At 36.4% G+C, this 27348-nt stretch overlaps 1 protein-coding gene across 1 annotated transcript; it reads left to right on the top strand.

The window, feature by feature from the left end:
- Positions 1–26727, top strand: LOC135690612 (uncharacterized). The gene is made up of 14 exons (XM_065208218.2): positions 1–191; positions 465–502; positions 1118–1310; positions 1436–1549; positions 2290–2359; positions 3698–3831; positions 17443–17595; positions 17932–18141; positions 18684–18812; positions 18922–19079; positions 19213–19378; positions 23698–23870; positions 25654–25812; positions 26340–26727. The coding sequence occupies exons 1-14, from the start codon at positions 54–56 to the stop codon at positions 26494–26496; spliced, it is 1992 nt and encodes a 663-aa protein (XP_065064290.2). The 5' UTR covers positions 1–53; the 3' UTR covers positions 26497–26727.
- The last annotated feature ends 621 nt before the right edge of the window (positions 26728–27348 follow it).

Below are 27348 nucleotides of genomic sequence, written 5' to 3' on the forward strand. Positions count from 1 at the left end.
TTCAATAGTATTATATTTGTTTGTATGATGTCATTGTAACGAATTACTTATTAATGCATACATTGATACAGCTAGATAAAGCAGAAACAGCAAAAAGAGAGTTACAAGATGAAGTTTCCGAACTGCGCTGCTTGAAAGACCAAATGGCAGCTGAGTTGGCCACCACAGCAAAAGAGGCTGCAGAGTCCAAGGTGTGTCCTAATATCAGTTTAGAATTGATTTTCATTGATTTCGATCAATATGCTAAAACATGTTTATCCATATTAAAGCTAAATTGATTATTCATAGATGATTTAATTAAAAGCAAGCCAAACCTTAGAGTCATTTTCATATTTGTCTATTTTATTAATTGCTTCCATTGCTGTATAATGCTCCATACGATGTCTATTTTAACATTTGCTTCATAGAATCACTTCCATTGACCATTGCTATATATTGAACAATGTTTTTCTCAACAATTCCAGGATTCATTTCTTCGTGATCGTTCACTCATGGAAGCAAGGTAAAATATTTCTTCAATTTCTACCTTAGGCAGGAAATAGTCTCAAGGAGCGGGTTTTTTGAAATAAAACATTTGTTCATGTAACTACTTTGCTTTGGATTTGGTTTCAGTAGCCTAAACTTTTTGAATGCATATCCCCTTCCCTTTCAAAAAGCCTGATTTTGCCACAAATCTTTTGAAGTAAAATGTGTTACAATTTTCTTTATTTGCATCTTTAACGGGTTGAATTATTTAAAGCAGGAGGGTACAATCTACAGCCAATTTATGTCATAGGCAACACTTGGTTTGCGAGTATTGATTTCAAGTGATCAAATGCCCAATTTGAATCTCTTTTGAACAAGGAGAAATTGCAAAACTTGATTAGAGTTTGGTCAGATGAAAGTAGCTTGAGGAAAGTTGTGTATAGATGATTCTGTATATTTCTTTCGTTTAAATAGTGGTGCATGGATGGAACCAACATTTCAAGTATAAGGACGAGATGAACGTTTGGAAAATGAGTCAATGTTCTTTATAGGTGAATAGAAATCATAAAAACGGTCGAAGAACATCATATTGTCTCATCCATTCAATTTCTATATTACTTTTGATGATACATTCCGCTTGATTTTGTTACAGTTATTTGGAAAAGGTAGACGAGTTGACAAGGGAAAAGGATGCTATGCGTGAACGAATCCTTCAACAGGAAGAAAAACTGAAACAAAATTTAGAGGAAGAAAGAAATTTTGAAATGAAGCTGTCTACTCTGTTATTACAATTGCATTCAAAAGAGCAGGAAATAGTGAATCAAAATAAGTTGCTACAAGAAAAAGTGAGTTTTTCAAGGTTGATTCATCTTTACATTGTTTGCAAATTGTTCTTCGCTGGCAATTTATACTAGTGGTTTCGATATTCGTCTTGAAGGTTTGCTTGTCACATTTTCTTTATACCCATCAGGAAATCAAAGTTGTCGATTTGAATGCACAAATGAGTGACATAGCAAAAGAAACAAACGAGTTAAGAAGAATCGTGGCAACTCAAGAAAGGAAAACTCATGATGCCATAAAAAAGGTCAGTTTTCCAATGAATTTCTTCTTATTAACATTTTTTGGAAGCTAGTCCAAACTTTGCCGTGTAGCATCGTCACCTTTTGCAAGATACACCAAATAATTGTTTTTATACTTTACATTTGATGACGATGAATCTTACCAGTTGGCCAGAACCCCTACATAAAATTTGCATAAATCTGTATTCGATCTTTGTAAAGTCTCTCTCACGTAAGCCTCTTTTTTTTGCATTGCCATTATTCACTGATTAGGCAATTCAGCCTTGTTTATTTTTGCGTCGTAACATATGCACACAATCTTATCGTATTCATACCCGTCAAGAGTCATTAGAGGCTTAAGAAGAGGGGGATTTATAGAGAGGGGAGTTTATTTTAAATTTTTGCTTGATAAAGGGGGCTTAATAGGGCTCAAAAGAGAGAGGGACTTTTACGGTATTATAGAGATTATCACCTCTCGATTTCTGGTCTCACGAAAAGGTCCTCTTATAGAAATTTGCAGCTCAGATGCAATGCAATGTAATGGTTTCCTGTCAAAACTTTGCACCAACTCAGAGTCGTTCGTGGGTAATTGTAGGTCATATGTGCATGATGATTAGATTTTTATACTTATGATCGCTACTTATGTAAATTTAAACAGTCTTATCTCATACGGTTAACGGTTAAAATGCTAAATGAAAAAGGAAGGACCCTTTTTAACGCTTTTTCTCAGGTGCGCATACAAAACATAACTGACCTATCTTTGCAGAATTCTGAATTAACGAAAAGATGCAACGACCTGCAGTCTTCATTAAAATTTACCGAGGATCACAAAGCAGGTAAGAGAAACCTTTATTAGAAATCCTCAGTAATCGGAAGTCTAGGTAACGAATGAAACTGAATCAGGAATCGATAATTGCTAATAGTTATAATCTAAATAAATTTTTTTGCGGTACAGAATTTGAAAATGGCTTTGGAAAAAGCAAACATTTTACAACATACTAAAAGCTTTTTCGTTTGACACTCCTCAGAGCATAAAACGTCAGAATCAGGGTCCGAAAGAACGCGATGAAAAATATATACCCAGTTGTGGATCGAAATAGGCGTGGATCGAAATAGGCTAATCTAAACTGCACGCTTAACTGGAAAAACTTAAAACGATCTTTCTGGACAACGACTATCGATAAGACGTCATTTTATCTTAGACTATGTTAAACGCGACATCATAGATTTAGAAAAACATTTGCAAGATCACATTTAGTCATTGGAGTGCCAAGTTGGCCCTTACTGGCCCTGTCCTTAGTTTTAGATTTTCCTAAGATTTTCATCATGCCGACTATTCCACAGCTATTGAAACACTTGAGTTTGCCCATTTATCGCGGGAAGCTTAGCATTTTTTCATTCAATGAGCAGAAGAGATGCTGTTTTAAGCAATTTGCAGCATTATTTGGTCCCTCAACAACATCACAGTTGGTTTGAAAAGATGGGTTTAACTTTTTGTGACATATTTTATTGATTGAATTTTGATGCAAAATATCACGAAGTGGCCGCTGCAAGTAGGCCCATTGTAGCTCCAAAAATTCCGACTAAAAAGTTTAGCATATTCTCTAAGAACAGTGAATAAAATGAACAGTTCTAGACACCGAAGCAAAAAGTAAATATCCTCGAGTTGAATTTTATAAGATTTCGCAAATTGGTGCAAAGAGAAACTTTTTTATTGAAAATGTTTCGCAGGTACTTCAATCATCATCGCTCAATTTTCATGCTTTTGTAAATGTTGATATTGTTTGAAAATAGGCAAAAATCAAACATTTTCTTGCAATCGCTATTTTTGGTATTAATCTTTGATAAACATTTAATTATTTTCTAGCTAAAGTGTCTTCTTACAATCTTTATATAATTTGCTTAAGCTATTAGAATTTTGAAGTTTAGCTAACAAATTTTGCTGAGTGCCACCTTTTCTGTCTCAGCCTGTGCAATACTCACTACGTTTATACTGATAAAACGGTACGACTAGTTGCATATGTTCTGATCTTATTTGTTATATAAAGCCAATGATCCAACAATGCCTCATTTCTTTCATATTATTTTCAATCCTAGACTTGTTAATGAAAATCTATCTGAAAATCTAATAAAAATAATTAATGAAAGACAAATAAAACATTATCTCCCTTAAGATATCAGCAAGAAATTGATAAATGTAAGTGGGGAGCTGGCATCTTCAAATGAACATGTAATTCAATTGAAAGAAGATGTGCATTCACTGACATTGCAAGTGAAAAGGCATGAGAATGGGTCAGCAAAAGAACAGGTGAGTTTTGGCTTCTTGTAAACCTTTTATCGTTGTAGACGTGAAATATAAAACCAATCTCATCGCAGTGGCACATTCTTAGTGATTGTTTGTAAGAATCTATTACTGATTGTAAGATGATGAAAATTTTGTTTGAGTAGAAAATCAGAAGTGCATTGCAGGGGCAGATTCAGACTAAAATGTGAAATTCTCAAAACCTATAAATACCGGCAGGTTGAGCCCACTTTTTTTGAACGCCCAGGTAACAGATTTATGTTATGTATTCCAGAGGTGGAACTGCAGCAGGGACGTTGGAAACATTTAGAAGGTGGGGGCACAGGGGTTTAAGGGCACTTTAACCACACCCTTTATTCTAAGATCCACACTCTAGAATACAAAAGGTTTCTGGAATAAAGAAATTGAAATATAGAAGTGAATATAGAACCCAAAATATAGAGCCAAAAATCAAGAATTGCATTCTCTTCAATGGTTAAAAGAAAATATGATCAGTATATAAACGGAAAGGTAGGAAAACTCAATTGCATTACTTAATGAAGAACTATCTATAAACAGTTTTGACATTATTGACAATGGTAATATTCAGTATAGCAATCTAGGGAAAGATGGGTTACATGTAAATGAAGGGGGGGGGGGTAAGAAAGTTTTCTGGTAACCTGAGTAGGTATTTTAAGCATTCCTAGGGGTCACTCAGCTCAGCAAAAAATAAAGCAACAGGTAGAATTAGCGCTCTTGCGAAAAAGTGTTCTCAAAATAGCGTTTTCAAAAACATAGCAAGTCTTTTGTAAAAAAACCTTGGAAGTGAGATTGTGTCCAAGTGAAAATGATATTGATATAATTGGCTTGAGTGAAACTCGATTAAATATGTATGTTTGTATGTATAATTTTGCCATCAAATAAATTATTAATTAAGAAAACGAAAAAGATCTAATTACAGATATATAAAATTTAGAGATAGAAGTTAAAAACGTAGACTAAAAACATCTTAGGTTGAAAATGGCAGGGATAACATTAACAAGGTCAATACGATTTTGGCGCCGCCCCTGTGAAGGACTAAACGACCTCACGATTCTTACTTGCGAGAAAGAAATTTTGGACAACGTAAATTTAGATAATATAGTGGAGCAATGGGCAAGTCGTAGAAGGAGAAAAATTAACACCTGATTTTTGGACTATGTATGTTTTGATGCACTTATCAAACTAACAGTCTTCATGATCGATATTTCAAATTCACGAAATCTAGAAACTTTATCATACAGCTGAATAATTGTTTACTAGACAATTTATAAGGTTTTGTTGGTTAAAAAACTATTAAAGTTTAGGCCTTCATACAAAATAAGAATTGACCTTCGTCAGTCGGAAATCTTGAGTCCTTCACCCCCTCAAAAATATCTGCCGATTTATGTCCCTGCTGAAACAAAACCTGATACATTTATTTTCAGTTGTCTGAATTCTTTTGGTTAATCTTGATGAATTAGTGCGTTTGCTAGCAATCTACGAAGGGAGAAGTCAAGAAAATGTTGCTTTCTGAAAAGAGCCTGCCATTGAGTTTGCTTAGGATTCTTGTAGCCATCGATTCCCCGGACAGGTCCTCGTCGAGAATACAGCCTAAATATGTGACTGAGGTGTATTTTTTAATCTTGATGTCGCCTCTTCTGATGTCCAGTTTTTTCCTGTCCGTATGTTTATTCTCTCTACCAAAAAGTATCGATTTTGTTTTTTCCTCTCCAAAATGAATGAACGGTTTGTTATCAACAAACCATGTTTGTTCTGTTTAATTGTGTTTTTATTTCATTCACGTTATTGTCTCCAAATATAAGACAAGAGTCATCTGCATACAGAAGTAAGTCACAGTCGACTGCCTGTGGCATGTCATTTACATATAAAAAGAAAATTAGCGGGCCAAGATTAGAGCCTTCTGGAACACCACACGATAATTCACCAGGTGATGAGGAATCTTTTCCTATGTTTACATAGAAAGTTCGGTTAGTTGGATATGATCGAAGCCAAAGTATGACTGAGTCAGCAAAGCTTTTTTGTAGATCTATTAAAATCATGCCCATAAACATACTATTTTCAAACCGCTGAACTATTTTGTCGCTTAGATATGATAAACATGCGTCGGTTGAATGGTAGAGACGAAAGCCAGATTTGTAACGATAGATAATTTTGTTTTTATCGATATATTTTTGTATCTGCTCGTGGACAACTTTTTCAATTACTTTAGAAATTGGCGGCAGAAGTGAGATTGGTCGATAATTTTTTGGTTCATCTTTGTTCCCCTTTTTAAAGACCATCGAAATGTAGTGGGACATTGTACCTGAATGAAACAGTTAGGGACTCTGATGTGAACATTAAAGGTTTAAATATTTATAGAAATGATCGTAATGCCAGTGGCGTAGGAGTGGCAATTTATGTGAAAAAAGCTTGCTTAAACCAACCGTGAAGATCAAAAGTGACAAGCTGGAGCTTGAATCCACATCAACTCCTGCCAAACCTGTCCTTGTTATATGTTGGTACCGTTCGCCAACCTCATCGAAATCTCTTTTGAAAACTTAAGGGAGATACTGAGTAAATAAGCAAAGGAGGATGATTGGTGTCACTAACTGTGACTTCAAGAGCAATCAAAATGCCAATGCAAAGAACCTTAAATACAAAGATCTATTCCAAGTTTCAACTCACGCAGTAAATAAATAAGTACACAAGAGTTACTGTTACGACTAGTAAGCAAAACGACACCACACTTCAAAAACGCCAATAGACTTCACACCACAATTCACAACAACGAGCCCCAAAAACCTTAGATTGGGATGGTTGATCACTATATGGTGTATTGTATAAGAATAATTATTGCTTGGAGATTCGAAAAGAAAAAAGTAAAAATCATTGAGACTCGTAACCTTGACAAAAACGATAAGGACATTTTCCGGAACAACCTGCGTCAGATAGATTGGCCAGTCACCCTAAATCCACTCTACAAAGATCCAAATGTAATGATCTCCACCTTTTCAGGAGATTTTTGAGCTTATCTTCATTTGAGCTTAGCTTATATGATGCATGCCCCGCTTAAGAAAAGAAGGGTATGACATGATTCTGCACCTTGGCTAAGTCAATCCATTAGAATCCTAATGAGGGAGAAGGATTTGGCAAAAAAGACTGCTGATCTCCAAAAAAATGGAGTAATAAACGACTGAGAAATAGAGTAACTGGAGAAATAAAGGCTACTGTACAGTCATATTATTTCGAGTTGATTTACGAAATAAGGACAACCCGAAAAAACGTGGCAGACTTTTAAATATATTGAGTCTTAGATAAACCCTCGAAATCAACAATGCCTGCCAGTGGCGGCGCCAGGGGGGAGAATGGGACTAGTCCCCCCCACTTTTTCAGAAAGATGGTCTCTGAGATTCATGCAAATCCGATGAGAAAATGGGGGGGGGGGGAGGGGTAGGCCTACGTTCTGTAAATTGTGTCGCAAGATTATTTCGAAGTAAAACACAAAATTTGTTATTAAATTACATCCTTAAGATTTATTTATCTTACAACAGGAAAACATGAATGGGTCAGATTATAATAATTTAATCCTTTGCAAGAGAATATCAATAGTTGTTTCCGTATATTTACGAAGTTCACTTCATCAACATTTTTAACGTCTTAAAAAGAATAGTAATTATCTTCCGGCTCTCTGCCAGAAAAAATGATGAATTTGTTGCTGCATATCTTGACTTTCACTCATTCATCTGAAAGACAACGAAATGGCGTGTGCTTCTGTACGTGATCCGTCTTCTGAAAACGTTCTAAACATCGACAATGTCCTTGCAATGGGACGAATTAAGCCGGTTATCGATTTCCCAAAATCAGTTATTTCTGGGAAAGACTTTCGATTTCAGAAGATATGGTATGAGCAGTATGACTGGTTAGAGTATTCAATTGACAAAGATGCAATCTTTTGCTTTTACTGTCGCATCTTTGGGTCGCAGGGTAAGTGTTTTTACGTATTATTTATGGTTATTGGTTATTCCATCGTTATTCTTAGGCTAGCTGTCATATTTTAGTATATAAAACGCTTTCCCCATCTTTTACGGGCACAGTCGGGCGCAGTCCTACATTTAAAAAACCATTAGAGAGACATCTTTAGCCCTGTGAGAAATATTAAAAACTTCCTAATTAAAAATGCCCACGTGGGGAAATGGCTACCCAAATAACCTTTGTATGAAAATGTGTATTTCATACCACATTTGGAGCTTCACATAAGATAGTGGCAAGAATGTAGCACGTAACTCATGAAATATTCAAGAAAGTCCTAAATTTTTCAGTCCTAAGAAAGTTTTCAAAATCAATTCTTGAAAAACGGCCCACAACGCACAGCCGTCTTTGAAAAGTGGCTGAAAGAATTTTTCATAAATGAAGGACGCAGGGCCCTCCGATCTGTATCAGACACCCGTTGGACTGCAAGGGTCGACAATCTATCAGCCACTGCAAATACATTGCAGGCTTTGATTGCAGCACTAAGAGAGTTGGAGCCGAAAGAAGCTGCGTGTGCTGGTCTCTTAACACAACTAAACTCTTTTGAATTTGTGCTCAAATTGATGATTCTGAAAGAAGTCTTTGAGATTTCTAAGTATGCATCAGAATATCTCCAAAGGGCCGACATGGATATGGTAACGGCAGTCGACGCTGTTCAAACATTGATACGACGAATCACTTTTCTTCGAGACGAGAAGCATTTTGATGAATTGGTCTGCAAAGCCAAACTTCATGCTTCTAAGTGTAACGTCAATAATACCTTCAACGAAGCAAGTAAACGACGCCGCAGACTACCAGAACGCCTAGGAGATGGTCAAACTGTGCTTGACGCGACATTCAGTCACAGCATTGCAACTCCTTCAGAGTCCAGTCAGTCGGTTACAGCAGTAGGTAATTTTCGTCATGTCTTCTACTACCCCTTCTTGGATTTGATGCTCAACGAGCTTGGGAAGAGGTTCTCTGTTGAGTCATGTGAGGTGATGATGCAATTATCAGCTTTCAATCCACTTCACTGGAATGCTGGTAACCAGGGAAAAGTTGGCAAATTTGCGAGCCGTTATGGTATTCCTGCACAGCCGACCTGTCAAGAATACATGCTATTGAGAGAATCGCGATTCTTCACCAAGCTGCTGTTAGAAATGGACGAACGGAAAAAGAAAGGCTGGAAGAATCCGTGTTTACCATTAATTCTGAAGATGTTCCAGCAGAGTGACCTTGAGAGCCTTTATCAAAATCTACATTTGGTAATCAGAATTTCCTCGTGCATCCCCGTTTCTATAGCGTCTTGTGAGCGATGTCATAGCAAAGTGAAGCTAATTAACACTTATCTTCGGGCTACAATGACAGAAGATCGTCTGGAAAATCTTGTCCTGATAAGCAGCGAGAGGGATATTTCGAAAGAAATAGATTTATCGACCATTCGAAAGCAATTCGCTATCAAACCTAGGAAACTGGCCTTATAATCAAGTTGTGTTGAAAAAAACTACGAACGTTGTTTATTATAAGATTGTTTGTCATTGTTATTCATTGTTTTAAATTCTCGTTTTAGAATAATGATACCTTTTTGTTTGGCACTTCCCAATAAACAAGTTAAAATTAAAGTCTACAGGTTGTGTTGCTCTAATAATGTATGCAGAAAGAGAAATCAAAGGATCCTAAGCCATTTTGAGACCTCAGAAATGAGAAAATCCCGGGAGCTTCCGGGGGCTTCGCCCCCTGAATCCCTACCGAAGCGCTGCCCTGGACCCGTTGAGGGGCTCCTTACAGCGTCCCCAGACCTCAGCTGTTTTAGGCAACGGCCTCTGGCCATTGCATGCGTGCCTTCGGGACGCCATGTACACATAGAACAGCAAGACACAATTTTTAAAAACTTCTTGCACGCCCCGGAAAAAAATCACCCCCTCTTTTTTGGAGCTGGTGCCGCCACTGATGCCTGTGAGTTAAACATTGATGGCAAGATACAAACCAAGGAAGGAGAAATAATAGAGGCATTGAAATTTTATTTCAGTTCGACCAAAACTATCAAGTAAAATTGAGCAAGATGAATATGATGATCCTCTTAAACATATAGACGGTGAAAGGAACAGAATGCGACTCATCCCTACGGTCATTAAGCGACTAAAAATGGTAAGGCACCAGGGCCTCATAAGATTCCGAAAATGCTAATAAAGGACACCGCAGAACTCATTTGTAAACCGTTAACAATGATTTTCAACTCTTCTCTATAGAAAGAAATCTCTCAATATCTTCTTACTGGGAGATTTCAACTCTGATGTTCTTTCCAAAGGAAAGTCAAAAGATGAAATACTGCAAGGAAGACGGCTGCTTCAAATAACCAACCGTTATAAACTGAAAAATGGCATAACCTCACCAACAAGTATTTGTGAAAGCACAGAGACTACCTCTGATTTGATTTTTGTGGCAAAAGTAGCAACTTCAGGAACAGTTGAACCTGCCATTTCTGATCATAAACTGGTATATGTTACATTTGATGTAAAAGGAAATATTACCCAACCAGTATCAAAAGTCATAAGAGATTTCAAGAATGCAAATATAGAAAGCCTAAAAGATTCGACGGAAAAGGTACTGTGGTGAGTATGCAATGTATTCGAAGATGTTAATGATTCTTTATATATCTTTGAGGAGCTACAATGCCTGCCAAAAGTCTTGGAACACTGACATCAATTTCCAAGGTCAAAACCAATCATCCCCTCTCCCCCACGGAACAATGTTGGTTTACTATCAAACGGGTTAGGATTTTAGGTAGCACTTTCTTTTGCGCTTCTTTTATTATATTTCTTTAAATCATCAACATTGTTTTAGGGGGAAGGGGGCGGGAGTAGCAATTCTTTTTCACGGAAGGAATGAAAGATATCAAATGCAGCGTAAATTGGTGGGTGTTCCAAGAACTCTTGGCAGGCATTGTATATAAGGATGTCATAAATGAGCATATAAAGTTAAGAACGACAAAAGTAAGAGCAAAGAGACTACCTTGGGTGACTAGAGATATCAAACAAGCTATAAATAAGAGGTACAAAGTCCTGATAAAAAGAAAAGATCTTCTACTCAAAAAGTACAAGAAATTCTCAGCAAGCTTATGGAGCGTCAAATATGTCATCCAACGAATAGTCATTTGGCAAAAACGGGGATAAATCATCTAAAGCAATGGGGGTTCAAGCAGGGCTGTGGTACAGAAGGGCTACTTCTCTATCTTACTAAAAAGTGGAAAGCCGCACATGATGATGGGAATGATGTGGGAATACTGTTTGATTACTTTTAGAAAGCCTCTGACAGTGTGAATAGAGACATCACAAAAAAGAAGCTCCAAGCTGTTGGCATCTGTAAAGATATGTTTCACTGGATCTGTGATTATCTTGATGAAGTGAAGCAATATGATGAAGTGAATGGGAAGTTCTCATCAGTAGATGGAATTGACTCTGGAGTTCCACACGGGTCTTTACTTGGCCCGCGTCTATTCTCGATTCTTGCCAATCGGCGGGAAACCCCTTTATATATGAACTACGTGCATGGTGTTCAAAGAACCATCTTACTATACACACAGGTAAAACAGATGCAACGATTTTCTTGAACGCCAACTTTGTAAGGCCACTAAAGCCTGTTATGTTTGGGAAAATTATTATAAAATATGTCACAGAGAGCACTTCCCTGGGGGTCAAAATTGACAACAAACTAAACTGGATAAGTCATCTTATAAAAGTTACAAATAGTTTTAATAGTAAATTTGAAGAGATGAGAAGACTGAAGTACCTACTTATTAAGATTCAATAGGAGATATATTTTAAAACTGTGGTTAGTTCTATGACATACTATATTTCTGTTTGGGGCACAAGTTCTAATGTCCTCATGGATGATATTGATAATCTACATTGCAGCGCTGGGATAGTCATACACAGGATCAAATATAGAACCCTTACAAATGAAGAGATAATGAAAAAAGTAAATTGGCAGCCAATAAGTTATATTTATAAGAAAAGGCTGTTAACCTACATGCACACAACCTATTATGGAAACTGCCCCGCTCTTCTCTAAGGTATTTTGAAAAACGAGAGAGTAGAACTCGGAATACGTTGCAATTTGACATAAAGCGAAGAGATATTAGCAGAAAGAGTCTTAGATATAGAGGATCTCTTCTATGGAATGCAAATGCAAACAGTTTAAAAGGGAAAGAGAACACACATAACCATTTTAGTGCCACAAAAAACTACTAAGGCTAGCCGACTTTTTTCAAGGCTTCTGTTTTCATGCAACATTCTCTTGAATGCGTCTCTTGAAAGAGTAATATATTTGTAAATCAAAATCAAAATTCGTAATACATTATATTTGCAATTATTGTTACTCGTACAGAAACTCATGGAAAATGTTTTACTTTAGAAATAAATTTCAATTTTGTTAGACTTCATAAGGACTCTCTTTTGTGACAAGAAAAAGGACATTATTGTTTGGCTTCATAATATTTCATTCAAAAGGAATGTCGACAAAAGTTAGCTTCCTATATCCAGCCATTAATTCCATTAAATTTTGTCTGATCAATGGGCACACTAAAATAAGTAAATTGAAGCTTTTCTCGACTTTTTTCTTTTTGGAAGTAAACTCCATTACTCCAACTCGTGTCATATTAATTGTTTTTGCATAAGGTATATATAATGATGATGTCATGAGCGTGGTTGGAGCGATTTTTCAAAAAAGATGATAAAAAGTGTGATGACCGGGGAAAATGACGCCGTCGATCACGTGATTTCTATTGTGTTACAAAATGTATCCAAGGCTTAAAATATTCAGCAAGGCTGAAAGTACCCAAAATCAAGAGCAAAAACTAAGGTTAGCACTTTGCTTGATTGTTGTTAAAAATTTCCTGTCTAAACGTCTTTGTTGCGATCTTGTTCCGGCGCTTTAGGCCCTCTCGGCAGATGTGTTGGTTTATAACAGTAAACCAATCTTAATAGCCGAGTGAAAGCAATACTCCTTGATAGTTTGCAAATCACCAGCAGTCAATAACTGTTACAATTTTTCCAAAACATCCATACTTGCTACTGGTTGTTTTCAATTCATTCTCTAATCAAGCACATACGCATATTATTACCAAGCACTGCCACTTTGAAGTGTGGATTCTTGATCACATGGATTGGGGCTCCATGGCAAAATCTATTTCTTTGAGGAGCAGCCCGCAAGCTTCTCAATGTTCTCAAAATAGACAAAATTACATTAAATGTATGTGTGGCAAATGGCTTTACTACTTTATTTTGGCTGATTTTTCGCTCATCCAGGCCGTTGGTGGTTTGAAAAAATGTATGGCAATTTTCTGTTGTCAGCACTTTGTCAGCAGATTTTGTCACTTTTCTGCTGCCATGACAACTGTCGAACAATTTCATTGTCAATCAGTCGGCTTTGTCGAGGAGGTCGTTAACCGCCACCTCTTTGTGCGGAAGGCAATTATTTTCGGAGCGTTGCTCTGCCAAGACTCTGCTAAAGGCCTTCAGTTTTTTGGCACGAAAACGGTGCTGCATCACAGCTCGGTTCTCCGCAATGGATGGAAGTTTTGATTCGAAGTTTTGGGAATCAAAACCAGTCGAATACCACACCTGTTTCCCAAAAAACTCGAGACCGTACAAGCAAAAGTTATGATTGTCATGATTATCGCCTGTACATCGCTGTACGAATCCTTTATCGCAATCGATTTTAGCTGTACCCGTTCTATCACGTGTCCATTTTCTTACGTCTTTGTTCACTTCACGAAAACGAAAAACAAACGTCAAACCCTCGAAAAACTTCATGATTTTCAAAAGAGCGTTGGACTTAAATCAAAAGCAAACTGAGCACGAACAATTCTTGATAAAAAGAATAGTTTCGCATCAACTAGAGCAGCTGTTTTTGTAAAATTGTGAAAACCCAAGTCTTCTTCGAATGTCCTGACCTAAATTTTCAAAACAATCATTATCAAGGAACTAATTGTTTGCGGGCAGTACTAGCAAGAGCTATTTCTAGTATTTAATCAATTTAGTAGTGTTCCCATTGCGTGTTAAAGTCACATGTTTTGTTAGGTCCTATTGTGTTAGTGAACGCCTTTTTATGGCAATGTGTTTGTCGGTCAACATGTATTGTGAAGTTCGTATTGTCCTGTTAATTAGCTTCCGTTTATGTTATTAGTGTGTGTTGTTCACGTTTTAAGTTTTTATAGGTATAGAAGGTAAAAACTAAAAAAACCAAATCCAAAAATTGAAAAAAGAAGATAAGGAGTAGTCACTACCACCTGGTTACAGCACACACAACCACCCTTAATCCCAGATGGGGGATGGTTGTGTGTGCCCCTTGTATGTTTAAGCAATTAGGTTCAAAAAAGGCAGAAAATGATAAAAAAAGTAACTCATTAGCCAGACACCCACGAGAGACATTTCGGGGCTTTTATTCGGTATGTCCGTTTCTCGTAGGCGCCCCTCGCAATCCTGCGTCCAGGATCACGGTTGCAAAATAAAGATATAGGTAATAAGAATGGAAATTCATTAATTAGTGGATACCGTACCTTAGACGTAACTGTGTCTCTAGTGTAATATTTATATATTGTTAAAGTTAAAGGCGCATGATGCTTCGAGAAGCGGCTTTGTGCTACTGGCCTAATTAAGAGTTAACCAATTGATCTTTGAGGTTAGGCCTTCTAGTGAGGGCTAGAACCGGTCTGGTGTTGTTCCATATTTGTTTAAGAAAGCACCGGCTGAAATCAAGTGCCAATGTTTACCTTTGGAAATATACCCGCGAGATTGCTGAAAAATAGCTCTGACATTTGTTCCGAATCGTTGCAGCTTATTTTCAATAACTGCATTCAAAATGGTGTCTTTCCGGACCTATTAAAACTAGCAGGTGTCACTTCCCTCCACAAATCGGAGGAGAAAACCAATAAGAAAAATTAGAGACCGGTTAGTGTATTACCAACTGTTTCAAAGGTTTTTGAGAGACTTATGGATAAACAGATTATTGATTATATGCAATCTTATTTATTGTCACTTTCATGTGGTTTTCGTAAAGGGTACAATGTGCAGCACGCATTAGTTCGAATGCTTGAAAAATGGAAAGCAAGCTTAGACAGGGGAGAAAATGTTGGCACAATCCTTAAGGATCTCTCGAAAGCCTTTGATTGTATTAAACATGACCTCCTTATAGCAAAACTAGATGCTTACGGATTCAACCATGAAGCACTGTGTCTTGTTAACAGCTACTTGGAAAATAGGCATCAGAGAGTTAAGATTAATGGATCATTCAGTACCTACAAACAACTGTTCCTTGGTGTTCCGCAAGGATCAGTTCTTGGTCCCCTCTTCTTTAACATCTACATAAATGACTTACTTCTCTCCTTAATGGATACGGATATCTGCAATTACGCGGATGATACAACTCTATATGCGTGCGATAAAAATCTCAATAATGTAATTGCAAGGCTAGAGAATAACTCAAGTATAACTTTCCAATGGTTCGCTGATAACTTTATGAAGTAGAATACAAACAAATGTCATTTACTTATTTTTGGCAAAAGGTTAAAGTTAATGTAGGAGATTCTATCATAGAAAACTCGGAAGAGGAAAAGCTACTAGGTGTTGTGATAGACAAAAAACTCAGTTTTGAGACACATATCAGTAAGTCATGTAAGAAGGCTGGTAGCAAACTCACCGCCCTCGCTCGCATATCTGGATACATGGACGCTAATAAACTTAAAATCTTAATGAGAGCATTTGTAATTAGCCAATTCGAATACTGTCCACTAGTCTGGATGTTCCACAGTAGGCACTTGAATAGTAAGATTAATAGAATACACGAAAGAGCTCTGAGAATTGCATACAAAGACTATGATTCTAGCTTCAACACTCTGCTAGAAAATGATGGCTCGGTAAATATTCATGTAAAACACCTGCAAAATCTTATGATTGAAATGTTTAAAACAAAGGGAAATATTAATCCTCCTTTTATGAGGGAGATTTTCTGCGAGCGTCATGCTGTTTATAATTTGAGAAATAATAATGAATTTATGGTACCAAGAGTAAGAACAACCATTTATGGAACCGAAATTATCAAATATAGAGGGCAGCGTCTTTGGCTCTCTTTACCTCAGCACATAAGGAATGCTCAATCTATTATTGAGTTTAAGAAAGAAATTAAAAGCTGGAATGACACAGACTGTACATGCAAACTATGTAGGACGTTCGTGCCACAGCTTGGTTTTTTGTAATTCTATCTTTTAAATAGCTCAGGTTTTTATAGTTTTTAATGGATCATTTTGTACTTAAAATTTTATGTATTTAATCTCGTATGTATTTAGTTGATGTAGTAGTTTTAACAGTTGGCTTGGATTAGCTCATTTCTTTGTAAATAGCTATGTAGCGCCAACTTTAAATAAATTGATTATTCTTATTATTATTATTATTATGTTTAGTAAGACGGAACCTATATTTTGAGTTTTGATGTCGAATGGGACAACAAAAGGTAAAACTTTTTGTTTTGGTGGAGGTGGTTCGAAGCTGAGGTAGTGCGGCCCCCCTGTCTGGGTGCCCTGTGGGGTAGTAATTGAATTAAGTTAGTGCTTTCAGTTGAATTACTAGAGAAAACATCAAAACGTTACGAAAAGAACTTCTTAAAATTTATGGCAACAGCGCGTAAGCATTATCAAATCATCCCTAGATACAGGCAAAATGCTAAAAAGAGAAATGAAGAAGAATGTAACATTTCATTATAAAAAATTTAAAAAGGCTCCCCAGAAGTAGACAAAGTGACGTATTGCAAAGAAAGATTTGAGAAAGAAAATAAAGGTTAAAAAACACGATCAGAGAAATGGGGTTCAACTTATGAATCTGACCTCATTCGTTCTTTGTAATATGATATTTTTCATTTGAAAATATGACGTTCTCAATTGTTAATGTCTCACTCCATCTGAATTGATAATGTCTCACTCCGCCCCTGGTGCGTTTAATCGTATATCTACATGAATTTCAGCCCTTATCCCAATCCTAACTGCACTTTATAAAACTGTATACGACAGACAAAATAGATATTTCTTGCATGGCACACGCCACAAATTTGAAAGGGGGGCAAGACTAGCAAAAGCAAAAGTATGGGGCCAATGCTTTTTACCCCTTTTACTGCAGCTTTAAAACTACTTGCTACGCAAAAAAGTGGGGGGAAGGCTGGCCACCCCGGTCCCCCCGGTGGCGTGGGCCCTGCCTTTGTCACACGTAAATGGCACTTACCAATTTTATTCTTTATGGCAACGGCCTTCAGCAATACTGAAGTCTTTATCTAGACATTATATGTGCCCCCTGTATTATCTGGAATGGCCATATCAATTCACTTTGTTTTGTTACTGTCTTTTAAAGGAATATGTAGGTTGACTGCAAATATCTGGCACAGCCACATACAAGGCCTAGGTTCTTATCCAAATGCAGCCGAAAAGTTAATTTTATCCCTCACGAACAGCATTAACAAGTATTATTCTTTCATGATTTCAAAGTGTGATTCAAAACTGAAGTGTGGTTGCTGTTAGTTCTTCTGTTTGAAGACCTTTGCTTTCAATGTTTTAAATGTTTTTAGGAAAGGCTCCAAAGAGCTATTCTACAACTGAGCGAAGATCTTAGAAAGGAAAAGGAAAAGCAGCTAACAAAAAGCAGAGATTTTGAGGAATTTATTGAAGAGATTGGAAATGAGAACACAGAGCTTAAGAAGACAGTTGACACTTTGAAATCAGTATGTTATTTTGCTAATTTTTCTTAAAAGTGGCATCTATCACCGAAAGACGGGCGAAAACTGAAAGACAAGCAGAACATTTCTGCAACTAAGTCCTTCTAGATTAGTATAAAATACATTTCAGAATGACGTTTTGCTATTTTCAGGCACACTTTTACACGTTTGATTATATCCTGTTTTGCTTTTTGAGGCTCCCTAGATCTTGAAGCCCGGGGAAAATTTTCCCCCTTCCTGGCCGCTCTCTCGGTGGCCCTGGCTATAAGTACTCTTTTATTACCTTTTTGTTATTTTCACCTCAATTAGTTTCAATGTATATTTTCCTTTGCTATTTGTCAGAAAATTAAAAATCTGTCCCAGAGAGTCATGTTAATGTCTGCGGATGAAAACAGCCTGCAAAGAAAACTTGAGGAAGAACTTAGCTCAAAGAGTCAGTTAGAAGGCAAGGTAAAGCTTTTGCAGGATAAAATTGAAAACGAGAAGCTAACAACTTCAGAACTAAGCGAAACTTTGAAAGCAGCAGACCAAATAAAATCAAATTATGAAAAGGTGATCAACTTTTCACATTACATTATATTACTTCTAACTTTTGGCTTTGGAGCTGCGTTTCTAATCTTTAAAAGTTTTATCTATGACCATGACAACAAACCAAAACTCAGTTTTCGGGATAGTTGGAGAGTTATGGTAGCCAACCTTCTGATAGAAGATGGTACCTGATGATAAAAAAGATATCGCACGCACGATGGATACAAAGTTGGAAAAAAAATGATGATCGGTTTTTAGATTCGTGACCAATGTTGTGCAGCAATAGGTAACCATTAGATGTGAGATAATTTCAATCCAGGTATATAGAACATAAATCAATTGAGTTAAATCGGTTGACAACGCAAAATTCCACTCTAGCAGTTTCTCTAAACATTTCAACAATTTTTAACAACTTGGCGTCACAACCATCGTGTTTTTTGAAAAAGAGCATTTGTACAGTAATGAATTATCGTAATTTGTTTGTTGTGTGACATTTCTTTGCGTGCAAAGGGAGTTCGACAGAGTTTCTGTTGGCAAAAAGTGAGTTTGAAATTTTCATTTAACAGGAAAAGTCCCTGCAATGTAGAATGATGAAGGAATCGGAAAACATGCTGCGAAAAAAGGAGGCAGAGATAAAGAGCATGAAAGCTTTTATAAAGCAATTACGAATGAATCTACAAAACAATGAAGTAAAGGTAAATAGAGCTACAAATGTGTATAAAAATTAGCATTTTTATTCCTCTATCATTTATTTCACCTGCTCTGTAGATACCCGTTTTAAATATATTCTTGTTCACCTTAAAGGTTTCTGAACACCAAAAAGAATCATGGGATTTAAAAGAAAAGTTAAAGTATCTCAATCAGCAATTGGATGTTTTACCAAAGGTGCGCAAAGAGCTCAGCCTGAAAATCGAAGAAGTCAATGAACTAAACAAATATCTAGCAGAATGTAATGAAAGCAGGTTTGAAAATGATTTTCTTATGTTAGCTTGCAATTCTAGCACTTTTTTTAACTTTTTAAATTATGGCAATGATGTAAGGTTTTGACAAAAAAACTTAATTTCTGTCCTGCTGATACTCATTTTAATGTAACAGGAAACTGCAATCTGGTGTAATCATTGAATTACAGAAGCAACAATGTTTTCTGGAAAGCAGAGAAAAGAAGCAACTAAAAGAGTTGGAAGCATTACAAAAAGACGCTTATATGAAAGATGAAAAGATTTTTGAGTTGAAAAGAAGAAACCAAAAGTCTGTAAAAGAGGTAAAATTTAACACTTACTTAGATAAAACTAATAGAGCTTCGCAGTCTCTGAGTCTGTACTGGTTGTAGACAATCTTCTTTCCCCTTGAAGATTATGTGCGCATACTCGTTTTGCAGTAAGTAATCTGTCTTATGCAATCATTGAAATTGCTTTGTGTTTATCTTAATTTGCTATTGAAAAAACTATCATTAGATAATTTATATCATGGGTTTTTTACTGTTTTAAATGCCGGACCAGAATAACATGTTTATTATCTCCGGTGCCAGTGAGTTTTAATCTTTTATATAGCTTTTCAACTTTTACATTACATATAAAAAAGGTTGCTCAAAATGAAGTTCAGATCTCGTACTTATCAGGCTAAATTTAAAATAAGATGGGCAGGCTTGTCATTTCTTGTTAGATTCTTTATTCTTGAAATTTACCATGCCTGCCATAAGTACTTGGAACACCCAGCAATTTGCGTTGCACTTGATATCTTTGATTCTTTTCCCGAAAAAAATCACTACTTCCGCCCCCCTCCCTTTAAAACAATGTTGATAATATAGAGAAATATCATAAAAGAAACGCAAAGGAAAATTCTTCCTAAAATCCGAACCCGTTTGATAGTAAACCAACATTTCTCTGTAGGGGAGAGGGGATGCTTGATTTTGACCTTATAAATTGACGTCAGTGACGACTTTTGGCAGGCATCATATGTAGTGTACTTCTTTTCATGAATTAATTTTTCAAAGGGCGAATAAAAGATGAGAAAAGTAGGATGGCAATGATAACAGTTAAGAGGATGGTGCCGGCTTGATGCTGGAGGGATTGGCTCAATGTACAATGTACGACGGATTTACACACCCGAGGCCGGGGATAGCTATCCGGGGGAGGGGGGCTGAAGGTCTCAAGCTTAAAAAAAGCACATAAACTCAAACAATTACAAAGAAATGCAGAAAACACAGTTTGGTAATAAAGCATTAGCCTTTGCCCCAGTCCACAAATGCTGCCACATAAAAAAGCATGAGCTATAGATAATATTTGGCTTCAGACCTGGGATCTTAGAAAGTGGAGGAAGGGGCATGGTCATGGTGAGCACATCAACGACCTATTGAATTATTTTCTTACTTTTTTAACTCAACGTAGTAAAATATTTTGCTATGGACGATTAAATGAAATAAAGTGAAAGTAGTTAGGTCCTTCAGTGAATGGAAAGAAATCTACAAGAGAGTTCCACAAGGGTCAGTTCTAGGGCCTATTTTATTTAATATTTACATTAACGATCGGCTTATATTTGTACCAAACATAGAGATATACAGCTATGCAGATAACACAACTCTCTAGGCGATTGAAATTGACCCCACTCATGTAATTAAACAATTGGGGAAAAATTCATTAACAGTTGCAGAATGGTTTGGAGACCACTGTATGACGTTAAAAGGGGACAAATGCCACTTCATGACTTGCAACAACTTAATCAACGAAAGCGGCGAGGAAAGACTACTTGACGTTACAATAGACAAAAAACTCTCATTTAAGCCACACATGAAAGCACTCTGCAAAAAGGCTAGTCAAAAACTACATGCCCCCACCCGCATTTTATGCTACTTAAGCACAGATCAACCCAAACAAACAATGAGGACATATATGTGGCAAAACAGCTATTTCTTATAAGAAGCTACATAATTGTATTTGTACTGAGAGTTTCTAAGAAGTATCAGATCTTAAATAAAGATATGCCATTAGATTTCTTAGACTGAAGGATCTACGATAAAAAGTCTCTAAAATGATTTGTTCTTAGAATTGGAGTTTATAAGTGGTTTCTTATAAAAGTATAAGTATCCATACGACGTTTCAATCGGTAAGTGGGACCTCGATAAGTGGAACTTTTGCAGTATTCATGGGAATTAATTCCTTTGAAATGTGCAAATGATATTTCCGCCAATATTAACTCAATAGAGGTTTTTAATAGCAAATGCTCTTCCTTGCTGCCACTTACCCAGAGTTTTGGTTAACTGGGGCATTCGCTAAGGGAAACAGATTTTGTGGAACCATTTTTGACCCTTTTGATCATATTTCTGAAAGTACTAAATAGTAATACAAAAGTGTTTTACTTATGGTACTAAAATTTTTTGAGGGGGGGGGGGGGGGGGTAGGGCCTTTATCTCGGTCCTTGGTTTATGACCAGTTGTCAGAGTACTTGGAACAACAAGGATTGCTATCAGAGTTACAATATGGCTTTCGAAAAGGTTATAACACTGAGCTAGCTGTCACTGTGTTTACCGACAACATTCGCCGTGTGATTGACAGTGGGAGCTATAATGACTGGAGCTGTGTTCATAGGCCCTATTCGCACTGCATCTAGAAACCTGATAATGCTAATCCCTTATTGTTCTATCTTCAAAGGCGGCAAGGGTTTGTCAGAAAGTAGTTTAATTGGTAGAGTGGGAACAGCAAAATCTGAAATCTGACAAATTGTAACGTTTCGACTAATTGGTCAAAGCTTCCGTCGTAGAGCTCTGGAGCATCACAATCTCGTGAAAATCTATGATAACCAGCGGGTGACTCGAAGGACATGCCAGAATTATGTTGATATCAATAAAAAAGTCCAGGGTGCGATTTGAAATCATGTCACAATTTAAAAAGGTACAATTTCTTAATGGCAACCTGATAACGTGTTAGATAACAATACAACATCTCAGAAAACTGCCTAATGCGAACAGAAGTCTGACAAACTTTGTCAATCTTGAAAAAGTTTTTTTAATTGGCGTGAGAATATCGGGCTTGACAAACATTATCATATTTGCAGTGCGAATAGGGCCATAGACCTACGAAAAGCCTTTGTACATAAAGTACTTCCGTTGAAGCTGCCGCTCAAAGGAATCGTGGGTGGTGAACTCAACTGGATAGCAAAGCATCTGTCTGGTCGATATCAGTATGTTCAGTATGATGGAGTAAAATCTGATTGTGAGGTAGTCAAGTATGGCGCACCACAGGGCATTATTCTTGGACCGTTGTTTTTTCTTCTACAGTTAAACGATCTCGTCAAAAGTGTGGAAAACTGTAACATTCAAATGTATGCTGACGACACGGTCATCTACACATCACACAGCAACATTAGCGTCATCGAGCATACCTTAACATCGGAGATGAATAATGTCTCTAAATGACTAGACAAAAACAGGCTCATCAACAACTTGAATAAAGGAAAAACAAAGTCAATCCTATTTGACACAGAAAAACGTCTTTCTTCAAAAGATCCAATGGAAATGTATATGAATAAGAAACTTATAAAAGTTGCTAATGGGTACAACTTACTTGGAGATTGACTGCAACCAACATTGAATATGAACGAAGACCTCCGAAGAGTATTAAGAAAAAGATAAAGCTGCCCGAACAAAGCTTTTGTCCCGCATGCGTGATTAAAGACTCATTGCTAACAATGAGCCATTGCGCTACACAAGCATCCCATAATGCATTTTTAGACTGTCTGTAATCAATTTTGGTTAATCCGTAGAAGTTTACTGCATTGTTTGGACCGCTCGAAAAGGCCGATTGTTAGCAATGAGTCTTGTAACTATCGGTTTTTGCTGCTAGGCGGTATACAATTCTTCATTCTACCAACAATGCTTTACTGGCAAAGAAATAACCCATAGAGATAACTAAGCAATTTTTTTCTTTTGGGCTCTGGAATATATGACATTCCTACAAACTTCTGCTAAGGTTAACACGCATATTTTGGCAGTAATGGACAATTAAGCCAAAACGGTGTGAAGCTTTGGCTATCCACGACCCATCTTTATCTGTTGACAAAATCTTAGTTTTTATAGAGTGTTCTCCATTCAAATCAAAGCATGAACTTGATTCATGAAATTCAAAATGTACGGGTGTTTGGATAGTGATGGAGTTTGATTGTTGCAGGGTTGTGAAGAAAGCACTCTAAGGCCCTAGACAAAATTTGCTTTTTCAAGTATCCTCAGAAACATCGCACAAACTGATTCTGCAATAAGGCGACTCGGCGCCGTTGGAGCGAAATTCACATTAGAGGGATTGTCTGCCAATTGTATTCCTTCTCATTCATTTCACTGACATAAAGGAAAAATGCTACAGTTTGACAATTACCGGCGGGGGGGGGGGGGGGAAGCTCTCCAGCCTCCCCGGTTTCGACGGCCCCGCGACTCTATTAAAAAATTTAGCTTCATTTGCTTTCATTTGCAATTTTATTTCATCATTGGATTTGATAATTGTATTTTTAGCGGATATTTAATTGTCTGGAAGATAATGTATAGGTGGCAAGCTATTTATCATTTAAAAACCAATGCTAATTATATTTCTTCAGCATGAAGATGTGGACAACGTTACAAAAGCTTTAGCTATGCAGCTCGAGTCTCTGCAAGATGAAAATGAAAAATTGAAAATGGAATTAGAGTCAGTAAAAGAATTTCTGGATAACGAACAGTTAAAGAACAGAGAACATGCGTCTGCTAACCATAGCGAGAAACACATCGACAGGTACTCAATGTATAACTCAATAAAGCTATATCTGGATATTGATATTTATGTTACCAAATTCTTGATTAATGGGCAGCCAAAGGCCCATTTCTTGACAAACCATTGCTAAAGCGATGAATTATTATCGAGAATTGTTGATCATATCAGCTATCTCTATCAGGGAGTAGGGGGATGTCTGTCGAGAGGAAATTTTTTCATGCAAAGATGCTGATTGAGAGTGCTGCTTCCAATTCACAGGACTTCTCTCCCATTTCACCTCCCATGTATATCCTTAACAACATTAATCTTACATGCTTTTAAATTATCGCCGTTTGAGGAAGTTACGAATAAAAAAATTTTTTGTAATAGCTAATATATTGCGATACAGGTAACATAATTTTTAACATAAATCTAAAACTATAGAAAACTATGTATTGTAAGCAGCCGAATCCAGTTGTAAAACCATTTAAAGCGGATAAAAATGTTGCTATGATAATCTAATTATAAATTCTTTATCATTGAAAATCACCAATTCAGGAATGCAGTAAGCCAGCATTCATAAGAATGTATCGCCGTAATAGATAGATAGCACCCGTTAAAATTGGTTAGATAATTTCCTATGACGCTAAGTCACAAAAACATTACATCAAGCTTCGTCACGATAAACATAAATAGCCAAGTCAATTAACATGAATAGGATTACTGAAATAAGACAATAGCGAGAGAAAAATCCCACACTGTTCTTATTGCAGTTATAGCTACTCCAATCAAACAAGTATAAGATTTTTTCATTTAGAACTGCTACTAGAACAAAATCGAAACTAAATTCCAAAGGGGAAAATTTCTTTAGAACAGGCGCAAGCAATTAATTGTTTTATGGGGCTACATAAGAAATCTAAGCTGTGTTGGAGCGCCAAACCAATGATTACTTTAATCTGCTTAAAATTTTACTATATTTCAGTTACGTCGAAAGGTATAAATGTTACCAGAAAAAAGTATCCGAAGGGCCGGATGTGGCCTACGGGCCGTAAGTTGCCCAAGTCTGCTTTAGATACATCCTCCCAAAATTTTCCCTTATCTTTTAAAAATAGGCATTGATCCTTTAGTAATAAATACACTTAATAACTGTATTCAGGATTCAATTTTCCCGAATCAATTAAAAAGTGCTGATGTCAAGGGCCTGCATACGACCCAACTAAGAAAAGTAACTAACATACAATCAGTAACCTAGCTACGATTTCAAAGCGTATGCGAGACTCTGACATATGAAGAGAAATGGAAAAAATTGAACATCTCAGAAGTTAGAGAAATTTTGTTGGTTAAAAATGAGCAGATCGGGTGTTTCAGAAAGTCTGGAGGTCAACCCCAAATGATTGAATCTAAAGCTTTCATTGGAGTCTCAGTTGAAGAGAGGCATGACTATATCAAGCTAATCATTGATGAGAATCCTTCTTTATTGATCGTTAAAGGATCAATAAGAATCAACAGCAATAAATTCCATAATTTAGTATTATGAAGACATTTTAGAGGGCTCCTCGTTAACAGCATAGAAGTCCATTATCTGACCCTTAGGTTTGATATTTTGATCCAAGTAGCAGAAACTATCTATTTTTAATAACTGATTTTTCAGTTGTCATTGAAGTTCTTCTGAAAAACTCTTCATTTTTTAAACAATTTGCATCTTTGACGAACAGTATAATCATCTGAGAAAAGTGTTAACATTTAATTCTTCTTCAAATATTGTAAATCGTTAAGCAACATGAATGGCATATGTATTTTAATGTGATTTCATTTTATTCTTTAGGGAAAAATGTGGAAATAGGGCTCTTGAGGTGCAAGTAAACCAATTAAAAAATAACCTGATGATAACGCAGGGTCGGCTACAAAAAGAAGTGGAGTGGAGAATAAAAACAGAAAATGAGTTGCGAACAGTAAGGAAGGCCAAGACTGAATTGCAGTCACAGTAAGTTTAGCTTTTTTTAAAATTTTTCGAGCATTAAAGAAGCTGATGCTAGTTTCCAGGTGCTACTAATTTCAGCACCAAATGAGAATCTAGACAAAATTTATTGATTGAATCCATCTATTGATTGTGGGATCCTGTCAGAGTGTTTAAACTGCGCTTTGCATAAAGCTTTCAGCAGGTTTCCACAGAATCTCAGACATAGATAGCTTAAACAAAAGTTCGTAAGGGAGTGTAAAACTCATATATTTAATTTTGAGTTGAAACAACAAGTTGAAGTTTGATTTTGTTCAACTCTAAAATATATCACGCTCTACAGACAGAAATACTTCTACAGAAGTATACATAAATGTATGTAGGCCAATTTGACTTGTAATCAATAAAACGTCAAGTAAATAAGATATTTTGATTAAATGACTGGTGTTGCCTGTTAATGATTATTTAGCTAAACGAACTCTCTAAATTTCTAGGTCAGTTGTAGCAAGTGATCATTTGCGAATGATTTTTTAAGTCAAAAATTTATATTCTAGACTATCGCACCTGGAAGAGGATATTTCTAACAAGTTCATTGAATATCGCAAAGCTTTAATAAAAGTGGAACACCTTGAGAAGGAGAATTCCTTTCTTCGTTTGGAAGTAGAAAACCAATCAAAACAGATGCTTAGCCAATTGAAAGACGATTCTTGATTTTGAAGCTTATCATAAATTTCTTTTTCCAAAATAATCACTGATATAAAGTTTGTCAAGTTGTTAATATTAATTATTTTATTGAGAGTAATTTTGATATTGTTCACAGAACCAAAACAGAGTCTCCACACGTGCATTTTTCCACAGGGACCAAAATCAACCCTCTTGTCCTTGACATAATGAATCCCCCTCCTCATCTCAAATTACTTGGTTCTCAGCTTCTTTCACTTTCCAACTCAAATGGTGAGGTCTGTACGTTTATTTGTTTTGATTTACAGATATTTCAGCCAGAATGCTTTCAAATCCATTTTTAAAATTCACGGCTGCCAGTGCAGTGCAACCAGATTGCTTCTAAATTTTTGTATCAGCTTCAGGTTTATTATCTTAGAATTCTACTTTATATACACAATTGAAATTAAGAAATAGGGAATTTCTTGAAGCTTAAGCTCTCTCAGCAGATAAATCTACCACGGTGCGAGCACTCCTGTGACGAAGGTGATTGAATTATGCATTTGAATTGAAACAAATAAAGCTTTAGTGTTTTTACAAAGGATCTTTCACTGGACGGTGATCAGCTTTTTGAGTATGATATTGATGGACCAAAGCCTTAAGAAGTAGAAAGTTTTTTGCCTTTTGCCAGTTTTTTAGAAAGTTAAACCAAACCAAATGATACTGCCATTAAAAGTTTTCATCTATGGCGTTTTCCAAAAAAATTAACGTACTGATTTTTCTTCATTGGACTATTTTCAACTTTGATGTTGAGTTTTTATATTCTCATAAAATCTCAAAAAACAAAAAAGCTAAAAGACGATGTCACAGGAAACATAAAAATACATAGCAACCCTGTGACCA

Source organism: Rhopilema esculentum, chromosome 10, assembly GCF_057945365.1.
Source record: "Rhopilema esculentum isolate cy_ngs chromosome 10, ASM5794536v1, whole genome shotgun sequence".
NCBI lineage: Eukaryota > Metazoa > Cnidaria > Scyphozoa > Rhizostomeae > Rhizostomatidae > Rhopilema > Rhopilema esculentum.

Coding starts and splice junctions, on each gene's coding strand:
- LOC135690612 (XM_065208218.2), top strand. CDS start 54: ATGCATACATTGATACAGCTAGATAAAGCAGAAACAGCAAAAAGAGAG. Junction 503..1,117: donor CGTTCACTCATGGAAGCAAG/GTAAAATATTTC, acceptor ATTTTGTTACAG/TTATTTGGAAAAGGTAGACG. Junction 1,550..2,289: donor CTCATGATGCCATAAAAAAG/GTCAGTTTTCCA, acceptor CTATCTTTGCAG/AATTCTGAATTAACGAAAAG.